The following is a 25,713-nucleotide window of genomic DNA, read 5'->3' on the forward strand; positions in this document are numbered from 1 at the left end:
GCAGGTATCAGAAGCTCTCCTGATGGACCAAGGCCAGACCAGAAATGAGGTGCTCTGTCCTTCAGATGCCAATACCTGGCATGGCCTGTGTATAGTAGCCTTCATATGATCCCTTGCATACTTCCCTGTCCGTCTCCTGCACTCCTGCACTCACATTCCTATCTGCTCTTTCCTGGGCAGCAGCAAGATATGTCTAGAAGACTAAATTCTTAACTTGATATGTAGCATCATGGTATAGAGAACACAGACACAGAGAAGCCTTCATGGGGAGCTAAAATCAAGAGAGACTCCAGGCAGATGTCACTTGATTACTTAGTTGGTCTGAAGGCTGGTATCTTTCATTGCCAAGAAAAATGATTAGTAGGGGAAATGAGTTCTTACATATACTAGGAAAGATCCTTAATTTGTGTGTTTAGAATTAATGCTTAGACGTGTATATGAGAGGTCAAATTTATTTCAGATATTATTTTCTTACTTTGTTACCTGCTAGTTAATTGTGAGGTAGATAATTTCCTAACTGAAGTAGTGCGTCTTAAGGACCCAGTGTATAGGTGTTGAGTAAATAGTCATTTTCTTCTGGCTCCTGTCCTTATAGGTAGGCCTCAAGCTGCTGAAGTTCACTTGGGTAGACCCCAAAGCCTATTTGCTGCCCTCAGTGTAACTCTGAACCTTTGTCTCTCTCTTGGTGGCTTCCCTTATGTTCTGTGGATTCATATTCCGCAGCTATAATAATGCAGGTCTGCAGCAACCCAAATTGTTGGAAGTGTGTCTTGAATCCTCTCTTTTCTAAAATACTCATCTGGTAAACAATGAGACATTAAGACCAGCCTCCATGAGAGACTTTTTATGTTTATCCTGGTCAACCCTGACTCATCTTCTGCCATCTTCAACTTTAACCAAATTTTCATCTTTTAACCCTAACCTTAGACCCTGCTTCTTACCTCTGCCATTTCCCCCACCCTCCTTCTTTTCATAAGTCCATACGATTTCTTCCCTTTTGGCCTTCATATTTCTGCACCAAGTCCCTTACTATGTCCACAATTCTTATCCTCTTTCCCCAATCCAACTCCCTCCCCTTCTTTCTAATGCATCCTTAATCCCAACCCCACCAAGGGAAAACATGTTAAGACCATCTCAAAACTCAAAAGGCCCCTTTATTACTCATCTATTAAAACTATTACATCTTTATTCAGTTTTATTAAGTTTTAAAAATATGTCAATAAATCAGTAAATCTGTATCTGCCTTTCTATCTATAGGGAAAAACAGCTGGTACACAAGCTGGTACACCAGAAGTCCTAGTAACTCCTATTATATTGCATAGCCATAGTATTGAGCAATTTCCATATCTTTCTCTCTCTGAATGAAAAACTGCACTTTCCCCAAAGATGTGTATTTGGCAGCATTCTCACGCTCCTGTTGAGCCTTCCTCTTCATGGCCTCACGCTCTGGTCTCTGCTCTTCTGAGATGGGCTTTGATACCACCGGCTCAGGAACATTGGGCTTCCTCCACGGAATTGGTTGAGAGGAGAAGTCTTGGAGTAGAAACTGGTTTTGAGGCTTGGGTGGGGACTGGAGCTTGGTCCCAGCAGTGGGAACAAGGTCCCGTTGGAAAGAAGTGCAAGAGGATGTTTTGTAGGGTGCAGGCCCCGAAGCAGCAGACCGAGGAACACTAGGCCGGGTAGGGTTGGGTAAACCTGGCTAGGTTGTGTTGGTCGAAATTGGCAAAACTTGTCTGGCAGAGCCTGCCCAGGATGCTTTGGCAGGAGTTGGCCACGATGGATTGACTGCAATACGTTGTGCTGAGCTAGTAGTACCAGGCCGGGGAGGATAAGCCACAGAAGGCCGATGCGAGGCCAGAGACTGTGTCCTCTGAGGAACAGGTCGAGTTGGAGGCTTCTCTGTGGTCAGAAAAGGCAAAGGGAACAACTTGACCTTCCCAGGAGGTGGCCGCTCGTATTGGGATGGAGAGGAACACTCTTTCTCAGCACTGCCTTCTGCTTTCTGGGCTTTGACTTGAGTTTTCTCAGGATTTTTTCCCTCATGTGGAGTATCCTGCCATGGTTTGAGCGCTGGGGGTGGCCAGTGTTCTTTCATGTTGTTTGAGTGTCCCAGGGTCTGGGAAGAAGAAAGTCCAGTTTTCTTGTCAGTCTTCTTCCCCAGTGCATGAAAAACCTGCACAGACTCCAGCATGTGCATGCCCAGGCAGCTTCGAGGCTTTTTAAAGTTCTCTTGGCTAAGCTCAGGTTGATTTTTCTTCTGTTTCATCTTGGAAATGGTTGGCTTTTCTTCTCCCTTGACTTTATTGACTGACTGCTTACTCTCTTCAGCGTTCTTGGAGTTGTTTTCCCTGGCCCTTTTGGTCTTTTCCTGCCCATGGCCCTTAGTTTTGCTGATTGTGCCGGATGCCATTTTCTGAGCTTTGCTGTTAGAAGTCTTGGCAGAACCTTGACACTGGCTGCAGCATTGCAAACAAGCAATTTTTCCTCTAACAGACACTCTGGGTTCTTTGGCTGGATTTTGGCCTTGGGAGCATCACTGATAGGCTTGGAGGCTTTGTATTTGTTCTTCCCGGTTTGCTCAGAGGGACCCTTTATCACGCTTGAGTTTTCCTGTACGTGATTTCCTTTGATGGTGTTGGTATCTATGGCTTTGGTTGTCTTGGGACCTTTAGCTTGATGAAGGTCCTTCAAAGAATTGAAGAGCTGGGGGAGGTGAACATCCTCCACCAGTGTAGCAGGATCTGCGAGACCACTGCTAGACTCCATCCCATTTTCAAATGTCCCTTGGTCCTCAAGAACCATGCTGTTCTTTTGCAGATCAGCATTTTCAGAACAAGACTGCTCCTCTTGGCCAAGGAGATCAATACAGGCCAGAAGCTGGTGAATATCGGGGATTTGTATGGGGAGGAGTGGAGAATGTTGATTTTCTATTGTGACCTGGTAGGCATCCAGAGGCTTTGAAAGCTGGGTTTTAATCTCATCCAAATCTGTTTGTGCCTGGCTTGTAGCTGGAGGCAGTGCAAGGAGATTGCCAGAATTCTGGACTGGAGCTGTCATTGAAATATCTCCAAGCTCAGGTGGTGGGTTGCCCTCAAGTATCTGGATATATCTGCTACTGCAGGACTTGGAGAATTCTGGAGTTTCTGGAAGACAAAATGTCTGACTTGGAAGTTGCAATCCCGGGGAAGTCTCCATCCCCAGGGAAGTTTCCATCACTACAAAGGAATCAAGGAAGAAGTCAGTTCCTGGTAAGTGAGATGCTCCCCCTAGACAGTAACAATGGGCAAAGGATTTCTGTAAGCTCATTTTAAGCATCATGGACAGGACCATGTGTTAGTAAATAGGAAGCTGGTGTTCTGGTTTTGAGGAGTGATCATTTGATGTCATTGCTTCTTGGCTTCTTTGTATATCATAGGATCATTATAAGGCAAATAGTATGAACATGATTTTAAAATTATGAAATGTTTTATAAAGCCTAGCATCCTCACCTGGGGTTGTTTAATTCTCTCCACTCTGCTAAAATAAGAACACTTCACCCATAGCTAAGAGGAGTAGATTGTTTCTCCACGAATGTATAAGCAAGGACAGATTTCGAGCCTGCTTGCTTTTGTGCAGGATCTCTGAACACAAGATCTTAAATCCTGGTGTACATTGAGGAAGTGAGGGAAAGTTTAAATGACACAATTGCAGTAAGAGTTCTGAAATGCCTTCCTAAAGAGACTAAAGTGATGGATCATGAAAGGGAGTTAATTGTAGTGCAGTGATGCAGGGGATGGGATCATCTAGAGCAGTGAAAAATGTAGTATCCCTCAGGATGCTCTGTGGTTTCTCTTACTCATAGCATAAAAGGCCATTAGAGTGTGCCACCTACGTTGGGTGTTCTTTATGTACCCAGAATCTGAAAACATTGGAGAGCACTTAATGAGGGTAGCAGTTAAAGTCTCAGGGCTTAAATTCTACCTGGCTGTGCACCCACCACTTCCCTGCTGCAGATTTGACATCCCTGCTGAATGCTGAGCTTATTCCGTTCTTTCTGGCTTACTGTACTCACCTTGAAAATTTGCTTCTGTCATGGGTTGAGCAGACACAGAGTAGTAAATTCCACAGGTCGAGGCTGGTGGTAGGCCATTTGTGGGTTGAACCTCCTTGAGCGCCATCAGCATTTGTTGTTGAGAGGCAGAAACCCTGCCTCCTGTGTAGGACACGGAGCCATAGGACTGCAGGCAAGAGCCATGGTCTCCAGAGAGTAAGGGCCCCAGTGTTCCTTGATTATAGTAATATATCTGGCTCCCTTCCTGGTAGGGAAGTGACAGGCTAGTTCCTTGGTTTGGAATCTGAGATGGTGTTCCCTGAACAAGGCTGGCAGACAGTGATAAATACAGAGGGATCATGGTATTGGTGTCTGAAGTTTTATCGTATTGGGCTGACATAGGCATGGAAGAAACAGCCATGTCCTGATCAATGACAGTGACAGTGAAGTCACCGAGGGTAGATGACGTCTTTTCAGTGCTTCCTGTGATGTCCCATTCAAAAATACCTGGATAGGAAGCAGCTGAAGTGGAGATCTGGCTCTGGCCAGAAACTCCAGACAGCATGGTTGTGCTGGAATGTTGGTAAAGGTAGGCACTACCCACGAGTGGTTGGAAAGAGGTGCCAGAGGCTGATGGCAGTAGCCATGCCGAGCTGACGGGTTGTGCAGAGACCCTGGAGAAGTTGCAGGCACTGCCTGTTGGAGGAGCCGCATTGCTCACCACAGGAAGAGAGAGCTGCAGAGAATTTGGAGTTCCAAGGAAAGATGGATTTTGGAAATTTTCTGTAGGAAACAAGAAGGTGATGAAAAATCACTGAGATTGATAAACTTTCACTGTACTTGAGGAACAATAATCTTAAGATTGCAATCATGAAGGCTCTAATACCAGTACTCATTGAGATACCAAATATCAAACTGTTTATGATGGTTTTAAGGGCTGGAACAGTTGGGTATTGTTCTGTATTACCTACCTGTGCTCCCAACTTGGTCCCAGACATGCAGAAGATCCAAGTAGTCTGGTTCATACATTGTTCTCTAGGCTAGAAGCAACCTTCTTCCTGCCTCATCTTCCCCTTGAGCCTATACCACTGTTGACTCATGTAGCATTCCCTGGATTTGAAGCTCTCTAGAATGAGGAAGTCCTCAGAGAACTTCTGTCTTAACACTTATTGTATGAGTGAGGAAGCTGAGAGTCGGCAATGTGGGGTGACTTGTTCAAGTTCTCCTGTTTGTTTGCAGCATTACCAGGTTATAGGGCCCAGGTATCCTGACTCCCTGACAGACTGTTTCTCTGAGCAGTGCACTGTGAGAAACTTGGAGAGACAGGGCTTTTAACAAAGGCATGTTTTGGGTTCATTTGAAAATAGTACAGCTCTTGCGATTACAATCTTCTGCATGTCATTTTGCTTGTGAAATCTATATGATATTTCCTAGAATTGATAAATAACCCAGTCCAGGTGGTAAACCCTTTTCAAGTTTAAGTCAAAATGAATACCTGCCTGGCAGTTTCTCAAAAAATGTTTTTTGAAAGAAAAATGTTACTTAATCTCTGTGAGCTTCTGGTTCCTTGTCTATAAAGTGGTTGTAATAGAAATAATAATTCATGAATGAATAAAGGTGATATATTATATGATTTACATGGAGGAAGAGATAATAAGTTCTGGAAAGGTAAACATACATACTGATAATGAAAAATATGTCACAAAACTGAAAAGAAATATATAGATGTTAATGAAACCTGAGGTATGTAACAAGCATCAAAACATAAGAAATTTACTAATAGGGAATTTCTTTACCATACATGCAATAATATGAAAATGGACATTGCTACTCTACTCTGTTTTAGTGAATACTATTAAGGCAAAGCAGCCTACCATAGCAGATGATTTTGAATGAATTTCTAACTAGTACATAGAAATAAAAATGTTAATAAAAATTGCCTAGGAAGCAGTAAAATGAAGTAAATGTGAATGTATAGGTATCCACTGTCTATGTAGACAAATATTTCAATAAAACAAGTGCAAAGCAGAGAGCAAAATAACAAATGTCAAGGAATTCCATTATCATTCTCAGTCATGTTTCTCTGACAATCACTTGCCAAGCAGTAAAAAAGATATTCATCCTAAAGGAAATTGATATTTCAAGTTAATATAGCCACATAACAAGCAGAAAAGAACACGTAACAAGTATCTTGAAGGTTTTTATATTCATACATGAAACCTAGATTTAATCATCTTCAACATCCAGGAAAATGTTACACCCAAGCCTAAAAAACAATCATCAGTGTTAGAATCTAAAATTTTTTAAAAAAATTTTAATGTAGGGGAAGCCCAAAAACCTCCATAAAATTGTTTTAGATTAATGTGGAATTAGAGACCCGGGGGCTTGACTTTTTTTCCTTAGGTAGTTAAGGTCTAAAAACGTGATGACTATTGGCAAGTGTGCTCTGCATTTAATAGCTGTAAAAATGAAAAGTATCTTTAACTGGGACTTTGTCCTGATGGGAATGAGTAGACATCATTTTTTTCAACTTGATTTTATTTTTAAAAGGTAAAACGTCTATATTCTTTGGAGTCAAGAGGTCACTCTGGTGGACATTCTTATGCACTATATAGATAACACCTCTTAGGTTTTAATGTATTGGAATAGCTAGAAGTAAATACCTGAAACTACCAAACTCCAACCCAGCAGTCTGGACTCCTGAAGACAATTATATAATAATGTAGATTACAGGGGATGACAGTGTGATTGTGAAGACCTTGTGGATCACACCCCCTTTATCTAGTGTATGGATGAGTATAAAAATGGGATAAAAACTAAAGGACAAATGGGGTGGGATGGGGGGATGATTTGGGTGTTCTTTTTTCACTTTGATATTTTATTCTTGTTCTGGTTCTTTCTGATGTAAGGAAAATGTTCAGAGATAGATTGTGGTGATGAACGCATAACTATGTTATCATACTGTGGACAGTGGATTGTATACCATGGATGATTGTATGGTGTGTGAATGTATTTCAATAAAACTGAATTTAATAAAAAGAAAAGTCTATATTGTTTAAAAATCACAATGACATAAAAAGCATACACTGAAAACTGTTCCCTCCACCTCTCCTTAGATAATCATTTTATCTTTCTCTTGTTTATAGGCAGTATCATTTCTAAAACATTCTTCTAAGATGTTTATATTGAAAACTATCAAGTGCTGTTTGTGTTCAAAGAGGCCGTAAAAAACAACTGATTTTTTAAAAAGTAAAAGAAATAAATGAGTGTGGTTATTCTGATAAGCTACTTTTTCTAGAGATAATCTAAGTATTTGCTGAAAAAAAACATTTGTCTCCACTCTGAGTAGATTTCACTTATGCTTTCTGCTTCAATTTTAAATCTTTGGTCCTTCCATGTTCCACACTAGCCACCTCTTTTTTCCTTGATAACCATTCCCACACTTTCCATCTCCTTCATTCTGACATTTTCTTCTCCCTCTTGATTCCTATTGGCTTGTGCTTGATGAAAAAACCCTTGAACCGACAGGGACAGGCATATCTACCTCCTTGTAAGCCCAGTTCTGTCTATTCTCTTTCCCTATTTTTATTTTTCATGTGGTTTAGATGGGAAACTCCACAACATGTGAATGTTACTTTTTGAAACATCACAGATTTGAAATTCTACAGTTGGAATATTAGTACAGAGACACCATGTAAGATGAGACAGCTTTCCTCAGTATATATTGCCAGTTTTCCACACCGATTCGGTCTTCTGTTTCTCTTGAAACGCTCTTAAGAAGTCTTTGATTTCATTTACTATTTGCGTGCCATTTAAAACTCAATGTTAGAAAATGAACAGAGAAATGAGATCAACCAATCTAATATCCTAATATAACAAACAAGGACATGGATTCTGAGATTCAATGACTTGTACAAAACTACATGAATAGTAAATGTCAAATCCAAACTGAAATTAAGTCTACCGATTTCCAGTTCCATATTTCCTCCCAGTATTCCATGCTATGTTCTCTCTACTATTACATTTAGGGGGAAACAAACTGGATTAAAAAACATTTTAAACAGTTTCTTTCCTTACCTGACATGGTCAGAGAAGAGAAACACCAGCTGTGGTGACAACGGTTGAAGAGATGACGCTAGATGGTGAATGACTGGCTGAAGCTAAAGAGAGCATGTGTCTAGTAGGAAGGGCACTGGCCATTGGTCATGTGCAATGATCTGAGTTTATTTACAGACATCTCCACGGAAACCCCAAGATTCTACCAGATGGTGGGGGGTTTGGTGGAAGAATGAGGTCACAAGCAGGCAATTTAAAGGTATATGATAGCCAATAGGGAGTTCAAATCCCCTGCAAGAAGATGGGATTGGGTGGAGGGTAGTAGAGCTTTAACAGCACCTCCATGGCTGAGCCGTGAAGAGGTGAAATCCAACAAGAGCAACGTGGCTTTCCCACTTTTCCCTCAGGCTCTTAGGTGAGGAAAATCAGCTCAACATTTCTTGTAAATGTTCATCAATGTAATTAGCCAGTGGTTAATTACATTTTATATATTTTATATATAGTTAGATAGTTATCCTTAGGGAGGAAAAAAAGGGATGGTTTAGGTAGGGCAATAATAATTGTGAAACCGTATCAGTCTATTTGACTAGTGAACTTACTGCAGATTTTAAAGACCAAAGGAGGGATTATAAACCTCTTTTTGAAATGGGTTGATGAGTACAGTGAAGTTTGTTGAGTGCATCCGCAGGGAATAATGTGGTCCCAGGTTCTTCTCTGTTGGTATCTTCTTGGATCCCACCATCCTTTATCTGGGCTGGGCTGGGCCAGCTTGGACTTCCATCTCTCGTCTGCCTTCCTTTTATTTCCCTTCGTCTTAGGCATTGTTTCTGAGGTAAGCCTTGATCTTGCATTCTTATGTTCAAGGACATTACTTCATGTTAATTTCCAGCAGCAGGGGTCTTCATCGAAAGCTTGATGCTTTACTAAATGGATTCTCCCCGTGAAAAACAGACACCAGAGAGCTAGCAGAAACAGATGACTGCAAATCCTCCTCCTTCTGGCCTTTGGTTGCCATTCTTTTATCTGTGATTTTCTACCTCTGGCTCCTGGCATCAGGCAGGCAGCCTTCCATCCCACTCTTTAATACAACACAGGCATTTGGGATACTTTTCCCATCCTTCCTTATAAATGTCCTCGGTGTGGCAGTTGCTATAGCCTCCTCCCCCTTACAAACAGCCACCATGGAATCTTAGGCCTCTAGGATTCTCTCTCTGCCATAGTTGGGTGCAAGGCCAGGCAACACGAAGAGGAGAAGAGAAAGAAGAGGACATTAGCAGAGAATAGAGACCAGGCAAGGTGAAGGGGCACAGGAGAAGAGTATTCACAGGCGTTTACTTGTTTCTGTAAAAAACAAATCCACACACTTTGCCCTCATGGTGTAAATGTTCCACTATTTTTGTATTAACAGAACTTAGACAAACCAGTATTTTTAACTTTAGCTAGATAGTCTGGCAACTGCTGTGAATTATGTAAACTAAAAAGAATACTCTTAAATGTATTTTTGTCATCTTGTTTTATGTCACATTACCTCCTTTATGTCATTCCTTCATATGTTTGTAGAACATATAAAAGGTTTTTAAATGCTCTGGTTGTCTGTGTGTTCATCTATGTATTTTTTCCTTGTCAATGTATTTTTTGTTAATATTTCTATGATAACATATATATAATATAAAATTTCCATTTTAACCACTTTCAAGTACATAATTTAGTGGTATTCATCACAAGCCATTACCAAAACTTTTCCATCACCCTGTACAGAAATTCTGTACCTGTTAAACTAACTCCACATTACCCACCCCCCTGCCCCTGGTAACCGATAACCTATTTTCTGTATATATATACATTTGTATATTCTAATTATTTCATATAAATGATCTAATACAATATCTGTCCTTTTGTGTGGCTTATTGCACTCAGTATGACGTTTTCAAGGTTCATCCATTTTGTAGTATGTATCAGAACTTCATCCGTCTTCACAGCTGAAGAAGATGCCATTGCATGTATATGACACATTTTGTTTATGCACTCTTCTGTGAATGGACACTTGGGTTGCTTCCACATTTTGGCTGTTGTGAATACTGCCACTATGAGCATTGGTTTACAAGTATCTGCTTGAATATCTACTTTTAATTCCTCTGGGTATATGCCTTGAAGTGGAATTGCTGGGTCATATGGTAATTCTGTGTTTAACTTTCTGAGGAACTGCCAAACTGTTTTCCACAGTGGCTGCCTCATTTTACATTGCCACAATGTACAAGGGTTGCTGTTTCTCTGAAAACTTGCAACACCTGTTATTTGCCTTTATTTTTTAAGATAATAGCCATTCTAGTGGGTTTGAAATGGTATCTTGTGGTGACTTTTGTTGTCTCTATTTATTTCAATGCATTTCCATTTGTTTGATTTTTTTGTATTAGATGGATAGATAGATAGATAGATAGATAGATAGATAGATAGATTCTTCACATACCATGATACCATGCTACTATCCCAAGATCCAAAGTGTACAGTCAGTTGCCCATGATAACATCACACAGCTGTGCATCGATCACCACAATGAGTTGTTTTTCAATTTTTAGAACATTTTTATTACTCCAAAAAAGAAATAAAGACAAAAAAAAGGAGACTCAAATCCTCCCATACCTCTAACCACCCCCCTCCATTATTGATTCATAGTTTTGGTATGGTACATTTGTTACTGTTGATGAAAGAATGTTAAAATATTACTAACTGTAGTATATAGTTTGCAATAGTTATATATTTTTTTCCTATATGCCTCTCTATTATTAACTTCTAGTTATAGTGTCATACATTTGTTCAAGTTTGTGAGAGAGATTTCTTGTATTTGTGTAGTTAATCACAGACATGTCCACCACAAGATTCACTGTTTTACACATTCCCATCTTTTAACCTCCAACTTTCCTTCTGGTGACACACATGGCTCTGAGCTTATCCTTTCCACCACCTTCACACACCTTTCAGCACTGTTAGTTATTTTCACAACATGCTACTACCACCCCTGTCCATTTCCAAATGTTTAAGTTCACCTTAGTTGAACATTCTGCTCATAATAAGCAACACTCCCCCTTCTTTAGCCTCGTTCTATATCCCAGTAACTTAAATTTCATGTCTATGAGTTTACATATTACAATTAGTTCATATCAGTGAGATCCTGCAATATTTCCCTTTTTGTGTCTGTCTTATTTCACTCAATAGGGTGCCTTCACGGTTTCTTCATCAACCCCTTTCTTTTCAGATGTTTTTGTTCACACACCATACATTCCATCCTAAGTAAACAAGTGTTACTTCTGTGTATAGTCATGTATTTATGTATTCAGCAAGATTGCCACTATCTATATAAGGACGTCTCTCCCCAAAGAGGAGGAAGAGTCAAAGAAGGCAGAGAGAAAAAAGAAAAACAAAAGAGAGAGAGAAATAAAACAACAACAAAAAACATGACAGCTAGAAAGCAACAAAAGGAAAGATAGCATTAACCTAAAGGAGAATAAAGGGTCAGACAACATAGCCAATGCCAGGAGTCCCATATCCTTCCCCTATCCACCACATGCATTTATCTTTGGTATATTGCCTTTGTTATATTAAAGGAAGCATAATACAATGTTTCTGTTAATTATAGTCTCTAGTTTGCATTGATTGTATTTTCCCCCCAATCCCACCCTATTTTTAACACCTCGCAATGTTGACATTCATTTGTTCTACATCATGTAAAAACATATTTGTACCTTTTATTACAATCATTGAGCACCCTAGGTTTCCCTGAGTTACACAGTCCCAGTCTTTGTACTTCGTCTTTTGTTCTGGTGTCCCACATGGTCCCAGCCTTCCTCTTTCAACCATATTCACAGTCATGTTTGCTCAGTGTACTTACATTGCTGTGCTACTATCTCCCAAAATTGTTTTCCAAACCTCTGACTCCTGTCTTTTCCTTTCTGTTTGTAGTGCTTCGTTTAGAGTTTCCTGTAGAGCAGGTATCTTGTTCACAAACTCTGTCATTGTCTGTTTGTCTGAGTATATTTTAAGCTCTCCCTCCTATTTGAAGGACAGTTTTGCTGGATATAGGATTCTTGGTTGGTGGTTTTTCTCTTTCAGTATCTTAAATATATCACCCCACTTCCTTCTTGCCTCCATGGTTTCTATTGAGAAATCCACACATAATCTTACCAAGCTTCCTTTGTGATAGATTGCTTTTCTTTTGCTGCTTTCAGGATTCTCTTTATCTTTGATGTTTGATAATCTAATTATTAAGTGTCTTGGCATAAGTCTATTCAGATCTATTCTGTTTGGGGTATGCTGCACTTCTTGGATCCATAATTTTATGTCTTTCATAAGATATGGGAAATGTTCATTGATTATTTCCTCTGTTATAGTTTCTGCCCCTTTTCTCTTCTCTTCTCCTTCTGGGACACCAATGACATGTACATTCCTGCTTTTCATATTGTCTTTAAGTTCCCAGAGACATTGCTCATATTTTTCCATTCTTCTCTCTATCTTTTCTTCTGTGTAGGCTTTCAGGTGCCTTGTTCTCCAGTTCCTGATTGTTTTCTTCTGCCTCTTGAGATCTGCTGTTGTATGTTTCCATTGTGTCTTTTATCTCGTTTTGTGCCTTTCATTTCCATAGATTCTGCCAGTTCATTTCTCGAACTTTCAATTTCTACCTATGTACGCCCATTGTTTTTGTTATACAGTCCATCTCTTTTACCATATCCTCCCTTAACTTTTTGAATTGACTTAGTATTAGTTGTTTAAGTTCCTGTATCTCAGTTGAAGTGTAAGTTTGTTCCTTTGACTGGGCCATAACTTTATTTCTCTCAGTGTAGGTTATAGTTTTCTGTTGTCTAGGCATGGTTTCCTTGGTTACTCCAATCAGGTTTTCCCAGACCAAAATGGGCTCCGGTCCCAGAAGGAAGAACTATTCAGTATCCAGTTTCCCTGAGGGTGTGTCTTAAAAAATTGCTACATCCTTTGAGGCCTCAGGTCACTGTGCTTTTCTGCCCAGCAGGTGGCACCTGTCAGCCTGTAACTCCAGAGTGGTATAAGGAGGTGTGGCCCATGGCTGTTTCCCCCAGGCTCTGAGGTCTGGTTCTGAATGGAAGGCGGTAGTAGAGCTCAGCCCCACCTTTCCCCTTAGGGAAGGTAGACCCCTGGGAGAAGGTCATTAGCATTTGAATGGTCTCTCTCTGCCTGTGCTATCTCCACCATTGTCTGGGTCAGAGTACTGAGAACTGAAAATTACTGAGGCTTTCTCTACTGAGCAGAAACAGGGAAAGAAAACCCCCTTCAGGGCCAATCTATGGCCACCCTCCAGCTCTCCAAGTTTGGTCTTCACCCAAAGCCTCTGGTTGTTGGGGATTCATATGGAACAGCCAACCCTTGTTAGTTAAAATCCCAGTTGGAGCTCAGCTGTGCTATATTTGCTCGCTCAGAGAGAGCTGCTCTCTGTCTCCATGAGGCTTTGCAGCTCAGGCCATGCGAAGAGGGTGTGCCCGGTTTGGATCTGCAGTTTTTAGTTACAGATTTCATGCTGTGGTCTTGGGCATTCCTCTCAGTTCAGGTTGGTGTATGATGAGTGGATGGTCATGTTTGTCCCCCTGCAGTTATTCTGCATTAATTACTAGCTGTTCCTGATTGCTTATTAGTTGTTCCAGGGGGACTAACTAGCTTCCACTCCTCTCTATGCTGCCATCTTTGTATCTTGTGGTTTTGATTTACATTTCCCTAATGGCTAATGATGCTGAGCATCTTTTCACATGGTTTGTGTTCATTTGTATATCTTCTTTGGAGAAGAGTCTGTTCAACTCCTCTGCCCATTTTTAAATCAGATTTTTTTGTTGTTGAGTTGTAGTAATTTGTTATAGTTTTTGGGTATTAAAACCTTAACAGATATATAATTTCCAAATATATTCTCCCATTCGGTAGGCTGTCTTTTCACTGTCTGAAAATGTCCTTTATTATGCAAACACATTAAATTTTTTTGAAGTACAGTTCATCTAGTTTTTCTTTTGTTGCTCTTGTTTTTAGAGTAAAGTCTAAAAATACATTTTCTTATACAAGATCCTGAAGATATTTCTCTGTGTTTTCTGCTAAGGGTTTTATACTTTTAGCTCTTACATTTAGGTTCTTTTTCCATTTTGAGTTAATTTTTTATATGGTGTCAGGTAGGAATCCACCCTCATTCTTTTGCATGTGAATATCCAGCTTTTCCAGAATCATTTGTTGAGGAGACTCTTCCTTCCCCTTGAATGGACTTGGCTTGTTTGTCAAAAATCAATTGGTCATAAATGTGAAAGTTTATTTTTGAAGCCTCATTTCTCTTCCGTTAGTCCATTTGTCCATTTGCCAGCACCACCCTGTCTTAATTATTGAACTGTAGTAAGTTTTGAAATTTGGACATGTTAGTCCTCCAATTTTGCTCTTGTTTTTCAAGACGGTTTTGGCTACTTAGGGCCCCTTTTCCTTCCATATGAATTTAGTGATTCTCTTTTCTATTTTTTGCAATAATTTGTAATTGAAATCTGCAAGTCCTTTACATCTTTGGTTAAATTGATTCCCAGATATTTTATTTGTTTTGTTGCTATTTTGCAAAGAGTTGTTTTCTTGATTTTCTCTTTGGGCTGTGCATTGCTGGTGTGTAGAAATACAACTCTTTGTGTGTGTTGGTCTTGTATCCCACCACTTTGCTGAATTTATTTATTAGATCTAGTAGCTTTCTTGTTGATACTTTGGGATTTTATATATGTAGGATCATGTCATCTGTGAATAGGGATAATTTTACTTTCCTTCCAGTTTTGATGATTTTTATTTCTTTTAATTCTTTTATTTATTTCTTTTTTGCCTCATTGCTCTGGCTAGAACTTCCAGTAAAATGTTGAAGATCAGTGGTGAAAGTGGGCATCCTTGACCTCTTCCTATTCTTAGGGGGAAAGCTATCAGTTTTTCTCCATTAAGGCTGCTATTAGGTGGGGTTTATCAATGTATTTTTTAAGGAGTCTAATATTGTAAAACATATTGTGGAGGGGGGCAACAGGGTGGTATAGAGAGGAGTAGAATTTAATTAGTCCCCTGGAACAACTAATAAACAACCAGGAACAACTAGTCAATAATTTGGAATAACTGCTGGGAGACAACCATGACTGTCCACACATTGTACAGCAGCTTGGATTGGGAGGAATGCTTGAGATTACAACATAAAATCTGTAAGTAAAAACTGCTGGGCCACACCTGGAGCCCCCTCCCTCCACAGCAGGCAGATCTGCAAAACCTTGCAGTGGTAGAAAGCAGCACTCTCTGAGATAGCTCAGCATAGCTCAATCTGAGGTTTTAGTTAACAACTGTGGACTGCTGTATACAAGCTACAAACCCCCAAGAAGCAGAGGCTTTTAGTGACGACTGACGTTAAAGAACCCAAAGACTCATCTATCCTGGGAGGGGGAGCCCTCAAGCCTAAGTGTTACCTCTGGCCAATGAGTGATACTGGGAGGCTGTGTACTTGCTCTAAGAGGGGGCTTTCTGTCCCTTTTTCTTTTTGTCAGCATCAAGGGCTCAGTGCAGAGAGCCTCATCACTGAGGCATTTTCAGTTTACAGCACTCTGACCCAGATGGGTTGAAATAACAGAGTCAGAGAGACAATCTTCAAATGGAAGTAATAACTCCCTAGGTGGTTTATCTTCCCTAAGACTAGGGAAGTGGTGCCCAGCTTTCTCTTCAGAAGCAGACCCCAGAGCTTCGGGAAAAAGCCAAAACAGAAACTAAAGGGGCCACACCTTGTTACACCAGTCAGGAGTGACAGGCTGACAGGCACCATGTGCTGAGTATGGTAGGAAAAGCACAGCAGCTAGAGACCTCAAAGGAAAGTCTTTCAGTCTCTAAGACACACCTGCAGTGAGACTTGAAACTGAATATAACCCCACTCTGAGAACTGAACCCATTCTGGTCTGGGAAAATCTGATTGCAGTAACCAAGGAAACCAGATGCCAAAACAATGGAAAATGATAATCTACTCTAGGAAAAATGAGATATGGCCCAATCAAAGAAACAAATTTACACCTCAGTCAAGATCCAGTTGAGATATTGTTTCACTTTAATGAAACAATGTATTAAAGATTTTCCAAGAAATATGCCAAATCAAATAAAAAACCAAATCAGTGAGTGCAGGGAAGATGTCGCAAAAGAGATGAAGGCTGTGAAGAAAACACTGGGTGCACATAAGGTAGAAATCACAAGTTTGAAAAAACAACTGGCAGAATCTGTGAAAATGAAAGACAACACAAGATGAAAAACACAATGAGAAATACAACAGCAGATCTCAAGAGGCAGAAGGAAACACTCAGGCACTGGAGAGCAAGACACCTGAAAACCTACACGCACAAAAAAGATAGAAGAATGGGAAAATACGAGCAACGTCTCAAGGAAATGAATGACAACATGAAATGCATAAATGTTCATGTCATGGGTGTCCCAGAAGAAGAGAAGGGAAAAGGGGCAGAAGCAATAATAGAGGAAATAATCAATGAAAATTTCCCATCTCTTATAAAAAACATGAAATTACAGATCCAAGAAGTACAGAGCACCCCAGACAGAATAGATATGAATAGACGTACACAAGACAATTGATAATCAGATTATCAAACATCAAGACAAAAAGAGATTCCTGAAAGCAGCAAGAGAAAACCAATCCATCACATTCAAAGGAAGTTTGATTAAGACTATGTGCAAATTTCTCCATAGAAACCATGTAGGTAAGAAGGAAGTAGTGTGATGTATTTAAGACATGGAAAGAGAAAAACCACCAACCAAGAATCCTATATCCAGAAAAACTGTCCTTCATATATGAGGTAGAGTTTAAAATATTCTGTGAGAAACAGTGAAAGAATTTGTGAACAAGATACCGGTGCTACAGGAAATACTAAAGGGAGCACTACAGACAGATAGGAAAAGACGGGAGTGAGAGGTTTTGAACACAATTTTGGGTGATGGTAGCACAGCAATGTAAGTACACTTCACAAAGGTGACTGTGAGTATGGTTGAAAGAGGAAGGTTACGAGCATGTGGGATACCAGAAGGAAAGAGGGAAGATAAAGACTGTGACTGTATAATTCAGTGAAACCTAGAGTGCCCAACAGTTGTGGTAAAATGTACAAGTATGTTTTTACATGAGGGAGAATAAAGGAATGTCAACTTTTCTAGGTGTTAAAAATAGGATGGTATCTGGGGAAAAATTCAATGCAAACTAGACACTATATTTAACAGAAACATTGTATTATGCTTCCTTTCATGTAACAAAGTCAATATAGCAAAGCTAAATGCTTATAAGAGGGGGCCATTAAGGAAGGGTATGGGACTCTTGGCATTGGTAATGTTGTCTGACTCTTATTCTACTTTAGTTTAATTCTGTCTTTCCTTTTGCTGCTTTTTAGCTGTAATGTTTGTTTTTCTTTCTTTTCCTTTTGCCTCTACTTTCTTTGACTCTTCCTCCTCCTTTGTGGAAGAAATGAGGATGTCGTTATATAGATAGTGGTGATGGTGTTGAATACACAAATATATGACTGTACAGGGAACCATCTATTGTTTACTGAGGACGGAAAGTATGGTGAGTGAACAAAACTGTCAAAAAAAATAGGTTACGAAACCTAGAGGGCACCTTATTTAGTGAAATAAGTCAGACACATAAGGACAAATATTTCATGGTCTCGCTGATATGAACTAATTATAATATGTAGCCTGATGGATATGGCATCATGCCCACCGCGGCTGTCGCCAGGGACGTGTCTTTTCTGGAGTTTTCTCATCCAAAGACAAGGGCGGAAACCACATTCCCAAAAGGTAATCTACCTCGGATGCTGAGCTCGATGCTCCCCTCCACAGCTCCTGGTCCTATGGTCTCCGCCTCTCGCTTACCACCACGTGCTTGCAGGGTCCACGCCTTGCTCAGAGGCATTGGCCCCCTCACTCATCCTCCCACGATGTCTGTGGTGTTCCGTGGCTTCTCCCCATCTTTTAAAAGTGAGACTCGGGCCATTGCTCCTTGGGTGAAATTCAGAGGAAATGTTTTAAGATGTGAATGTTAGTGCTGCAGACGGCCCCTCATTAGATGGAGCCCCCACATTTCCTCAGGTTATTTTGGCACAGGAAATGTGAGTAATGAAGACTAAGTTTGTGTCAAATAACCCAACAGTGCCACCCCCAGATCTGACAGAGGAGGTCAGTTTGGCTTCTATTCTAGCTTGCTACTGCTGCCAGAATGCAAAACACCAGAAGTGGATTGGCCTTTATAAAAGGGGATTTATTTGGTTACACAGTTACAGTCTTAAGGCCATAAAGTGTGCAAGGTAATGCATCATCAATCAGGTACCTTCAATGGAGGATGGCCAATGGTGTCCAGGAAACCTCTGTTAGCTGGGAAGACACATGGCTGGTGACTGCTCCAGAGTTCTGGTTTCAAAATGGCTTTCTCCCAAGATGTTGCTCTGTAGGCTTCAGCTTCTCTCCAAAATGTCACTCTCAGGTGCTCTTAGGGCATTTGTCCTCTCTTAGCTTCTCCAGAGCAGAAGTGTGCTTTCAAAGTCCATCTCCAAAATTTCTCTGTAAACTGCAGTTCCTCTCGCAGCTCCTGTGCATTCTTCAAAGTGTCCATCTCAGCTGTGGCAAGCTCGCTCCTTCTGTCTGAGCATATACAGTGCTCTAGTGAACTAATCAAGGCCCATGCTGAATGGGTGGGGCCACACCTCCATGGAAATTATCCAGTGAAAGATCTCGCCCACAGTTAAGTGATCACGTCTCCATGGAAACATCCAATCAAATGTCTCCAACCCAATCAACAGGAATACATTTCCTGCCCACACAAGACTGCATCAAAGATAATGTCATTTTGGGGAACATAATACATTGAAACCAGCACAGGTTATTTCCAGGAATCACAAAGGGTGCTAAGCTGTTTCTTATGAGTTCCCTTTTAAGGGCTTTGAGACTTTGCTCATATGTGCAGTGAATTCCTTTTACTCCTGGGACCTTTCTCTCCATCTCATACCACACTAAGTGCCCTTCATTTTCTCTCCTGAATGTCTTTTGAGTCTGTCAACTTTTCTCCATGTACTCATCACTACGCTGGTACAGGTCTTATCTGACCCTTGCTGTTGGGTCCCAATAGTGTCCATATGTCCATTCCTGTTTCCTTCCAATCCATTCTTCACCTAAGAGCCCAAGAAATCTTTTTAAAAGGTAAACTGGAACATTGCTCATAAATAGCGTACCATAGTTTAGAGGATAATTATGAACTCCTTAAAGTGGCTTGTCATAGAAGCCCCTGTACTATTTCACCCTCTTTTAGTTTGCTTCTGATATACTCACTCAGGGTTTTGCACAGGCTGCTCCTTCTTGAAGTTCTCTTCATATTTCACACCTTAGTTTTGCCTAGTTAACTCTGACTCATTCTCCACAAGTCTGCTCAAATTTTACATTTCATTATTTATTACTTGCATTGTTAGGTGAAGTTCACAATCCCTTTTCTATTAGAAGTTCCTTACTGATTGAATGTGATGACATCAATTGGTTGGAGGAAACATATAAATTATAAAGTGTAAGAAATGAACAAACTATTCCAGTCAACATGTTTAAATGGCACCTTAGCGTTCAACAGTGGGCTGGGTCTTATTGGGGATAAAGATGTTGGCCATCTGGTTTTTTTATTTTATTTTTATTTTTTTTCCATTCTTATTGAGCTTGTTCAGATACCATACAATTATCCAAAGATCCAAAGTATACAATCACTTGCCCCTGGGTACCCTCATACAGCTGCGCATCCATCACACTTAATTTTTGTTCAATTTTTAGAAACTCTTCATTACTCCAGACAAGAAATAAAGTGAAAGATGAAAAAAGAAAAAAAAGAAAAGGAAACTCTAATCCTCCACTATCCCTAACCAGCCCCCATCAATTGTTGACTCGTAGTATTGATATAGTACATTTGTTACTGTTTATGAAAAAATGTTGAAATACTACTAACTGTAGTATATAGTTTGTAATAGGTATATAGTTCTTCCCTATATGCCCCTCTATTATTAACTTCTAATTGTATTGTCATACATTTGTTCTGGTTCATGGAAGTGATTTCTAGTATTTGTACAGTTGATCATGGACATTGCCCACCATAGGATTCGGTTTTATACATTCCCATCTTTTGACCTCCAACTTTCCTTCTGGTGACATATATGACTCTGAGCTTCCCCTTTCCACCTCATTCACACACCATTCGGCACTGTTAGTTATTCTCACATCTTGCTACCAACACCCCTGTTCATTTCCAAACATTTGAGTTCATCCTAATTCAACATTCTCCTCATATTAAGCAACCACTCCCCATTCTTAAGCCTCATCCTATATCTTGGTACCTTATATTTCATGTCTATGAGTTTACATATTATAATTAGTTCCTGTCAGTGAGACCCTGTAATAATTGTCCTAATGTGTCTGGCTTATTTCACTCAGTATATTACCCTCGAGGTTTTGTCATCAACCCATTTTTTTTTTAATATGGTTTTGTTCACTCACCATACATTCCATCCCAAGTAAATAATCGATGGTTTTCTGCATGGTCATACATTTATGTGTTCACCACCTTCACCACTATCTGTATAAGAGCATCTACATTTCTTCCACAAGGCAGGAGGGAGAGTCAAAGAAGGTAGAGGCAAAAGAAAGAGGGAAAAAAAATGACAGCTAGGAAGCAGCAAAAGGAAAAATAACCTTAAATCAAAGTAGAATAAAGAATCAGACAATACCACCAATGTCAAGTGTCTAACATGCCCCCCTCTTACCTGCATTCACCTTGGTATATCACCTTTGTTACATTAAAGGAAGCATAATACAATGATTCTATTAGTTACAGTCTCTAGTTTATGTTGATTGCATCCCTCCCTCAATGCCTCCCCATTTTTAACACCTTGCAAGGTTGACATTTGCTTGTTCTCCCTCGTAAAAGAACATATTTATACATTTTATCACAATTGTTGAATACTCTAGATTTCACCAAGTTACACAGTCCCAGTCTTTATCTTTCCTCCTTTCTTGTGGTGTCTCACATGCTCCCCACCTTCCTCTCTCATCCGTATTCATAGTTACCTTTGTTCAGTGTACTTACATTGTTGTGCTACCATCTCCCAAAATTGTGTTCCAAACCACGCACTCCTGTCTTCTATCACCCTGTAGTGCTCCCTTTAGTATTTCCTGTAGGACAGGTGTCTTGTTCACAAAGTCTCTCATTGTCTGTTTGTCAGAAAATATTTTGAGCTCTCCCTCATATTTGAAGGACAGCTTTGCTGGATACAGGATTCTTGGTTGGCAGTTTTTCTCTTTCAGTATCTTAAATATATCACACCACTTCCTTCTTGCCTCCATGGTTTCTGCTGAGAGATCTGCACATAGTCTTATGAAGCTTCCTTTGTATGTAATGGATCACTTTTCTCTGGCTGCTTTCAGGATTCTCTCTTTGTCTTTGACATTTGATAATCTGATTATTAAGTGTCTTGGCGTAGGCCTATTCAGATCTCTTCTGTTTGGAGTACGCTGCGCTTCTTGGATCTGTAATTTTATGTTTTTCATAAGAGATGGGAAATTTTCATTAATTATTTCCTCTATTATTGCTTCTGCCCCCTTTCCCTTCTCTTCTCCTTCTGGGACACCAATGATACGTACATTATTGTACTTTGTTTCATCCTTGAGTTTCCAGAGAAGTTGCTCATATATTTTCATTCTTTTCTCCATCTGCTCCTTTGCGTGTAGGCTTTCAGGTGTTTTGTTCTCCAGTTCCTGGGTGTTTTCTTCTGCCTCTTGAGATCTGCTGTTGTATGTTTCCATTGTATCTTTCATCTCTTGTGTTGTGCCTTTCATTTCCATAGATTCTTCTAGTTGTTTTTTTGAACTTTTGATTTCTGCCATATACATGTCCAGTGCTTCCTTTACAGCCTCTGTCTCTTTTGCAATATCTTCTCTAAACTTTTTGAACTGATTTAGCATTAGTTGTTTAAATTCCTGTATCTCAGATGAAGTGTACGTTTGTTCCTTTGACTGGGCCATAACTTTGTTTTTCTTAGTGTAGGTTTAAATTTTCTGTTGTGTAGGCATGGTTTCCTTGTTTATCCAAATCAGGTTTTCCCAGACCAGAACAGGCTCAGGTCCCAGAGGGAAGAAATATTCAGTATCTGGTTTCTCTGCGGGTGTGTCTTAGAAAATTGCTCCACCCTTTGATGCCTCAGGTCACTGTGCTTTTCTGCCCAGCAGGTGATGCCTGTTAGCCTATAATTCTTGACTGGTGTGAGGAGGTATGGCGGTGTTCCCCCAGGCTCTGGGGTCTGGTTCTGAATGGAAAGGGTCCCACCCCTTTCCTCCTAGAGAAGACAGACCCCCCAGGTGGAGGTCATTAGCATTTCAATGGTCTCTCTCTGCTTGTGCTGTCTCCGCCCTTCCCCAAGTCACAGCCCTGGAAACTGAAAATGACTGGGGCTTTCTCCACTGAGCCAAAAAAGAAACAGTCCCCTTCAGACCCAGTCCAAGGCGACCCTCCGGCTCTCCCAGGTCAGTCATCACCCAAAGCCTCTGTCTGTTTTTGGGGATGCGTACCTGTAGTGAGCAGTTCATACTCGCTACTTAAAACCCCAGTTGGAGCTCAGCTGAGCTGTATTCACTTGCTGGGAGAGAGCTTCTCTCTGGCACCATGAGGCTTTGCAGCTCCGGCTATGGGGGACGGGGTCTCACGACTTGGTTCCGCAGGTTTTACTTACAGATTTTATGCTGTGTTCTCGGGCATTCCTCCCAATTCAGGTTGGTGTATGATGAGTGGATGGTCTCGTTTGTCCCCCCACCGTTATTCTGGATTATTTACTAGTTGTTTCTGGTTTTTTGTAGTTGTTCCAGGGGGACTACTTAGCTTCCACTCCTCTCTATGCCGCCATCTTGCCCAAGTCCTTGCCTGGCCATCTGGTTTTATGTATTCTTATTTGTGGATCTCTTTGCACTGTTTTGTTGCCTTGTATCTTAAGATAGGAAACAGGCAGAAGGGAAGGGTGGGTTGTTTTGCAGCAATATGCAAAGCAGAGAGAAAAGGGGCTGTCTTATGTGGGTTATAATTCCTGTTTTCAAGGAACTTTTATTCTGTGCAGGGAAACATACAATTTGGCTAACATAAAATATGCCTAAAAGGTGGAAAAACTATCTCCCAGTTGCGCAACGGATGCCTGAGACTCGTTTCCTTGCTTTCAAAGTTCTGTTGAGAAAAGTAAGCAAAAGTTAATTCAGTATTCCTTCAGAAATCTGAGTTTACCATGTCAAACAGTGGTTCTCAACCCTGTCACACTCCATTTCCCCTTTATATATCAAATGCTTTGTATTGTTCCCTTTCCAATCCTGAAATGAAATTCATAGTAATATGTAACCTATTCTACACAAAAATTTTAAAATTCAATGTACAGCTCTATAATATAAAGAATAAATAAAAATAATCCATAATAATATTATATGTATTTTGTTCAGGCATGAGTATACCAGAAGACATAAAGAAATAGTTTTTAGTACGATGAATACAAGAGGTACAATATAGTAGGATTATGTTGCTTTAGTGACAAGATTTCCCATAACAGTGAACAACTTTCAGTAGACTTCCAAACAAAACAAAGTACACTCTTCACTTGGTTGACAAGGTGATTAGTATTCTGGAAATTTCAATGCATATGAAAACTACAGAAAATAGTTAGTGCTTATTTATGAAATAGAGTTAGATTCTAAGGTTATGGCAATTATGAATACATAATTTTTCACCTATAAGACTGTTGGACTGGAAACTTAAAAGGTCATTGAGAATGTGGGACACATTTCATTTCATGGGACTGTTCTGGATTTGCCAGAACATCTAGCGTCTACGATCCTACTCAACCTAATGCTTTTAACACCCTTTCATTCCTATTGTCACAACCAAAAAAAGAAAAAAAAAGAAAAGAGAAAGCGCTGATGTTTGTGTTTTGTTTGAATTACAGAAGTAATAGATGGGGAAAGCATCTAACAGATGTAAAAAAGTGAAAAGATAAGGTGAAGACAAGTATTGTCTTTTGTATTCCATGTCTCATTAAATTCACCCAGTATAGCTTGGATTAATGTCAGGAAAAGCTCTCTTTGAATGTATTGAGAACTTATTTCTTTTGTGACTCATAAGTCAGGATTCTTTTTCACCTGATATGCCAGCTCTTCTGCATCTCTGGACTTGAAAAACATTCATTTTGAAATATAGATTCCAAGAACCTAAGATGGCAGCTAGGTGAGACAGGGCAATAAAACACCTCCATGAAAAATACTAGATAAAACCAGAAAGTTTCCCAGAACACCACTTCCAGAGTAGCACCATCCAGCCAATGTCTGCTAAATCTACAGGGACCATGCATTTGGTGAAACCAGGAGTCTGCATTCTGAAATGAGTGAGTTGGCTGAAAGTCCCTTGGCCATCGTTCAGTGTGGGGAAACAGTGGGTTGGCATTTGGAGACGGACTAGTTCTTCCCGGGAGCAGCTGCAGATATGACGGGAGAGGGCTGGGCTAACGCCTTGGTGTCTGGCATGGAGGATACCCCTTCCCACACCCAGTGCTGATTGTCTCGGGCCCAGGGGAGCAAAGGGGAGCCAAAAGGAGAAAAAAAACTCATGACTTCCAGCCATCTCCCCGGTGGGTGGGGGTACTCCTGGCCTGGGCTGTACCCACAACACAGAGCCGCGCCAAGTAACCCAGTGTAACAGAGTCTTTCCCGTAGCACCTTGCACACACCACAATATCAGCCGTGGACAGTGGCCTTTAATACACCCACGGCTGATTGTCCCGGAGCTGGGAGGGCGGAGCCATGTGGAAAGGCGGTAATTAACGTGTCCCATTCAACCATCTTTGAAGCGGGCTGGGAATGCCCCTACATAGCCCAGTGTCCCAGGGCTTCCCTGGAAACCGGCTCACACTTGTGATGTGGCACAGCCCTCACTCCCTCAGGAGAAGTCCTGGAAGAGCAAAGCAGGGAAGGGGGAACCACTCGGAAATCCCAGGGAACCTACGCCAATACCAAGAACTTTTGGGTCAGCAACAGAGAACAGCCTTAAATCTCTAGGAACACCTGGGAGGTTTGATTATTAAAGCTGCCCTTCCTCCCTAACTGCTCAGACACACACCCCTCATTCGGGGCGGACAGCACCGACAACACACCCAAATTAACTGCACAAATTGGACCCCACAAGAATCAGATCCCCACACACCACAAAGACAAAGTTGGGAAGAACTGACTTGAGGGGAATAGGTGACTCATGGACGCCATCTGCTGGTTAGTTAGAGAAAGTGTACGCCACCAAGCTTCAATTCTGACGACTTAAAGATCAAGTAAAGCAAATGCTAAGAGGCCAAGAAGAACAGAAAATTTTAAAGCGTATGATAAAACCAGACGATATGGAGAACCCAAACCCAAACATCCAAATCAAAAGATCAGAAGACACACAGTACTTAGGGCAATTAATCAAAGAATTACAGACAGGCAATGAGAGCCTGGCACAGGATATAAAGGACATGAAGAAGAATATGGCAGAGGATATAAAAGACATA

At 40.6% G+C, this 25,713-nt stretch overlaps 2 protein-coding genes across 2 annotated transcripts in view; one reads left to right on the forward strand and one right to left on the reverse strand.

Annotated features, from left to right (window-relative positions):
* DUSP11 (dual specificity phosphatase 11) overlaps positions 1-25,713 on the forward strand; it is a 227,357-nt gene that overhangs the window by 117,691 nt on the left and 83,953 nt on the right. The window lies entirely within an intron of this gene.
* On the reverse strand, positions 1,310-8,203 carry LOC119512630 (uncharacterized protein C2orf78-like). The gene is given in 5 exon segments (XM_037807418.1): positions 1,310-2,451; positions 2,454-3,215; positions 4,052-4,813; positions 8,108-8,128; positions 8,131-8,203. Coding segments are annotated over 5 exon segments (2,760 nt in total).

Source organism: Choloepus didactylus, chromosome 17 (genome assembly GCF_015220235.1).
Source record: "Choloepus didactylus isolate mChoDid1 chromosome 17, mChoDid1.pri, whole genome shotgun sequence".
NCBI classification, from domain to species: Eukaryota; Metazoa; Chordata; class Mammalia; order Pilosa; family Megalonychidae; genus Choloepus; species Choloepus didactylus.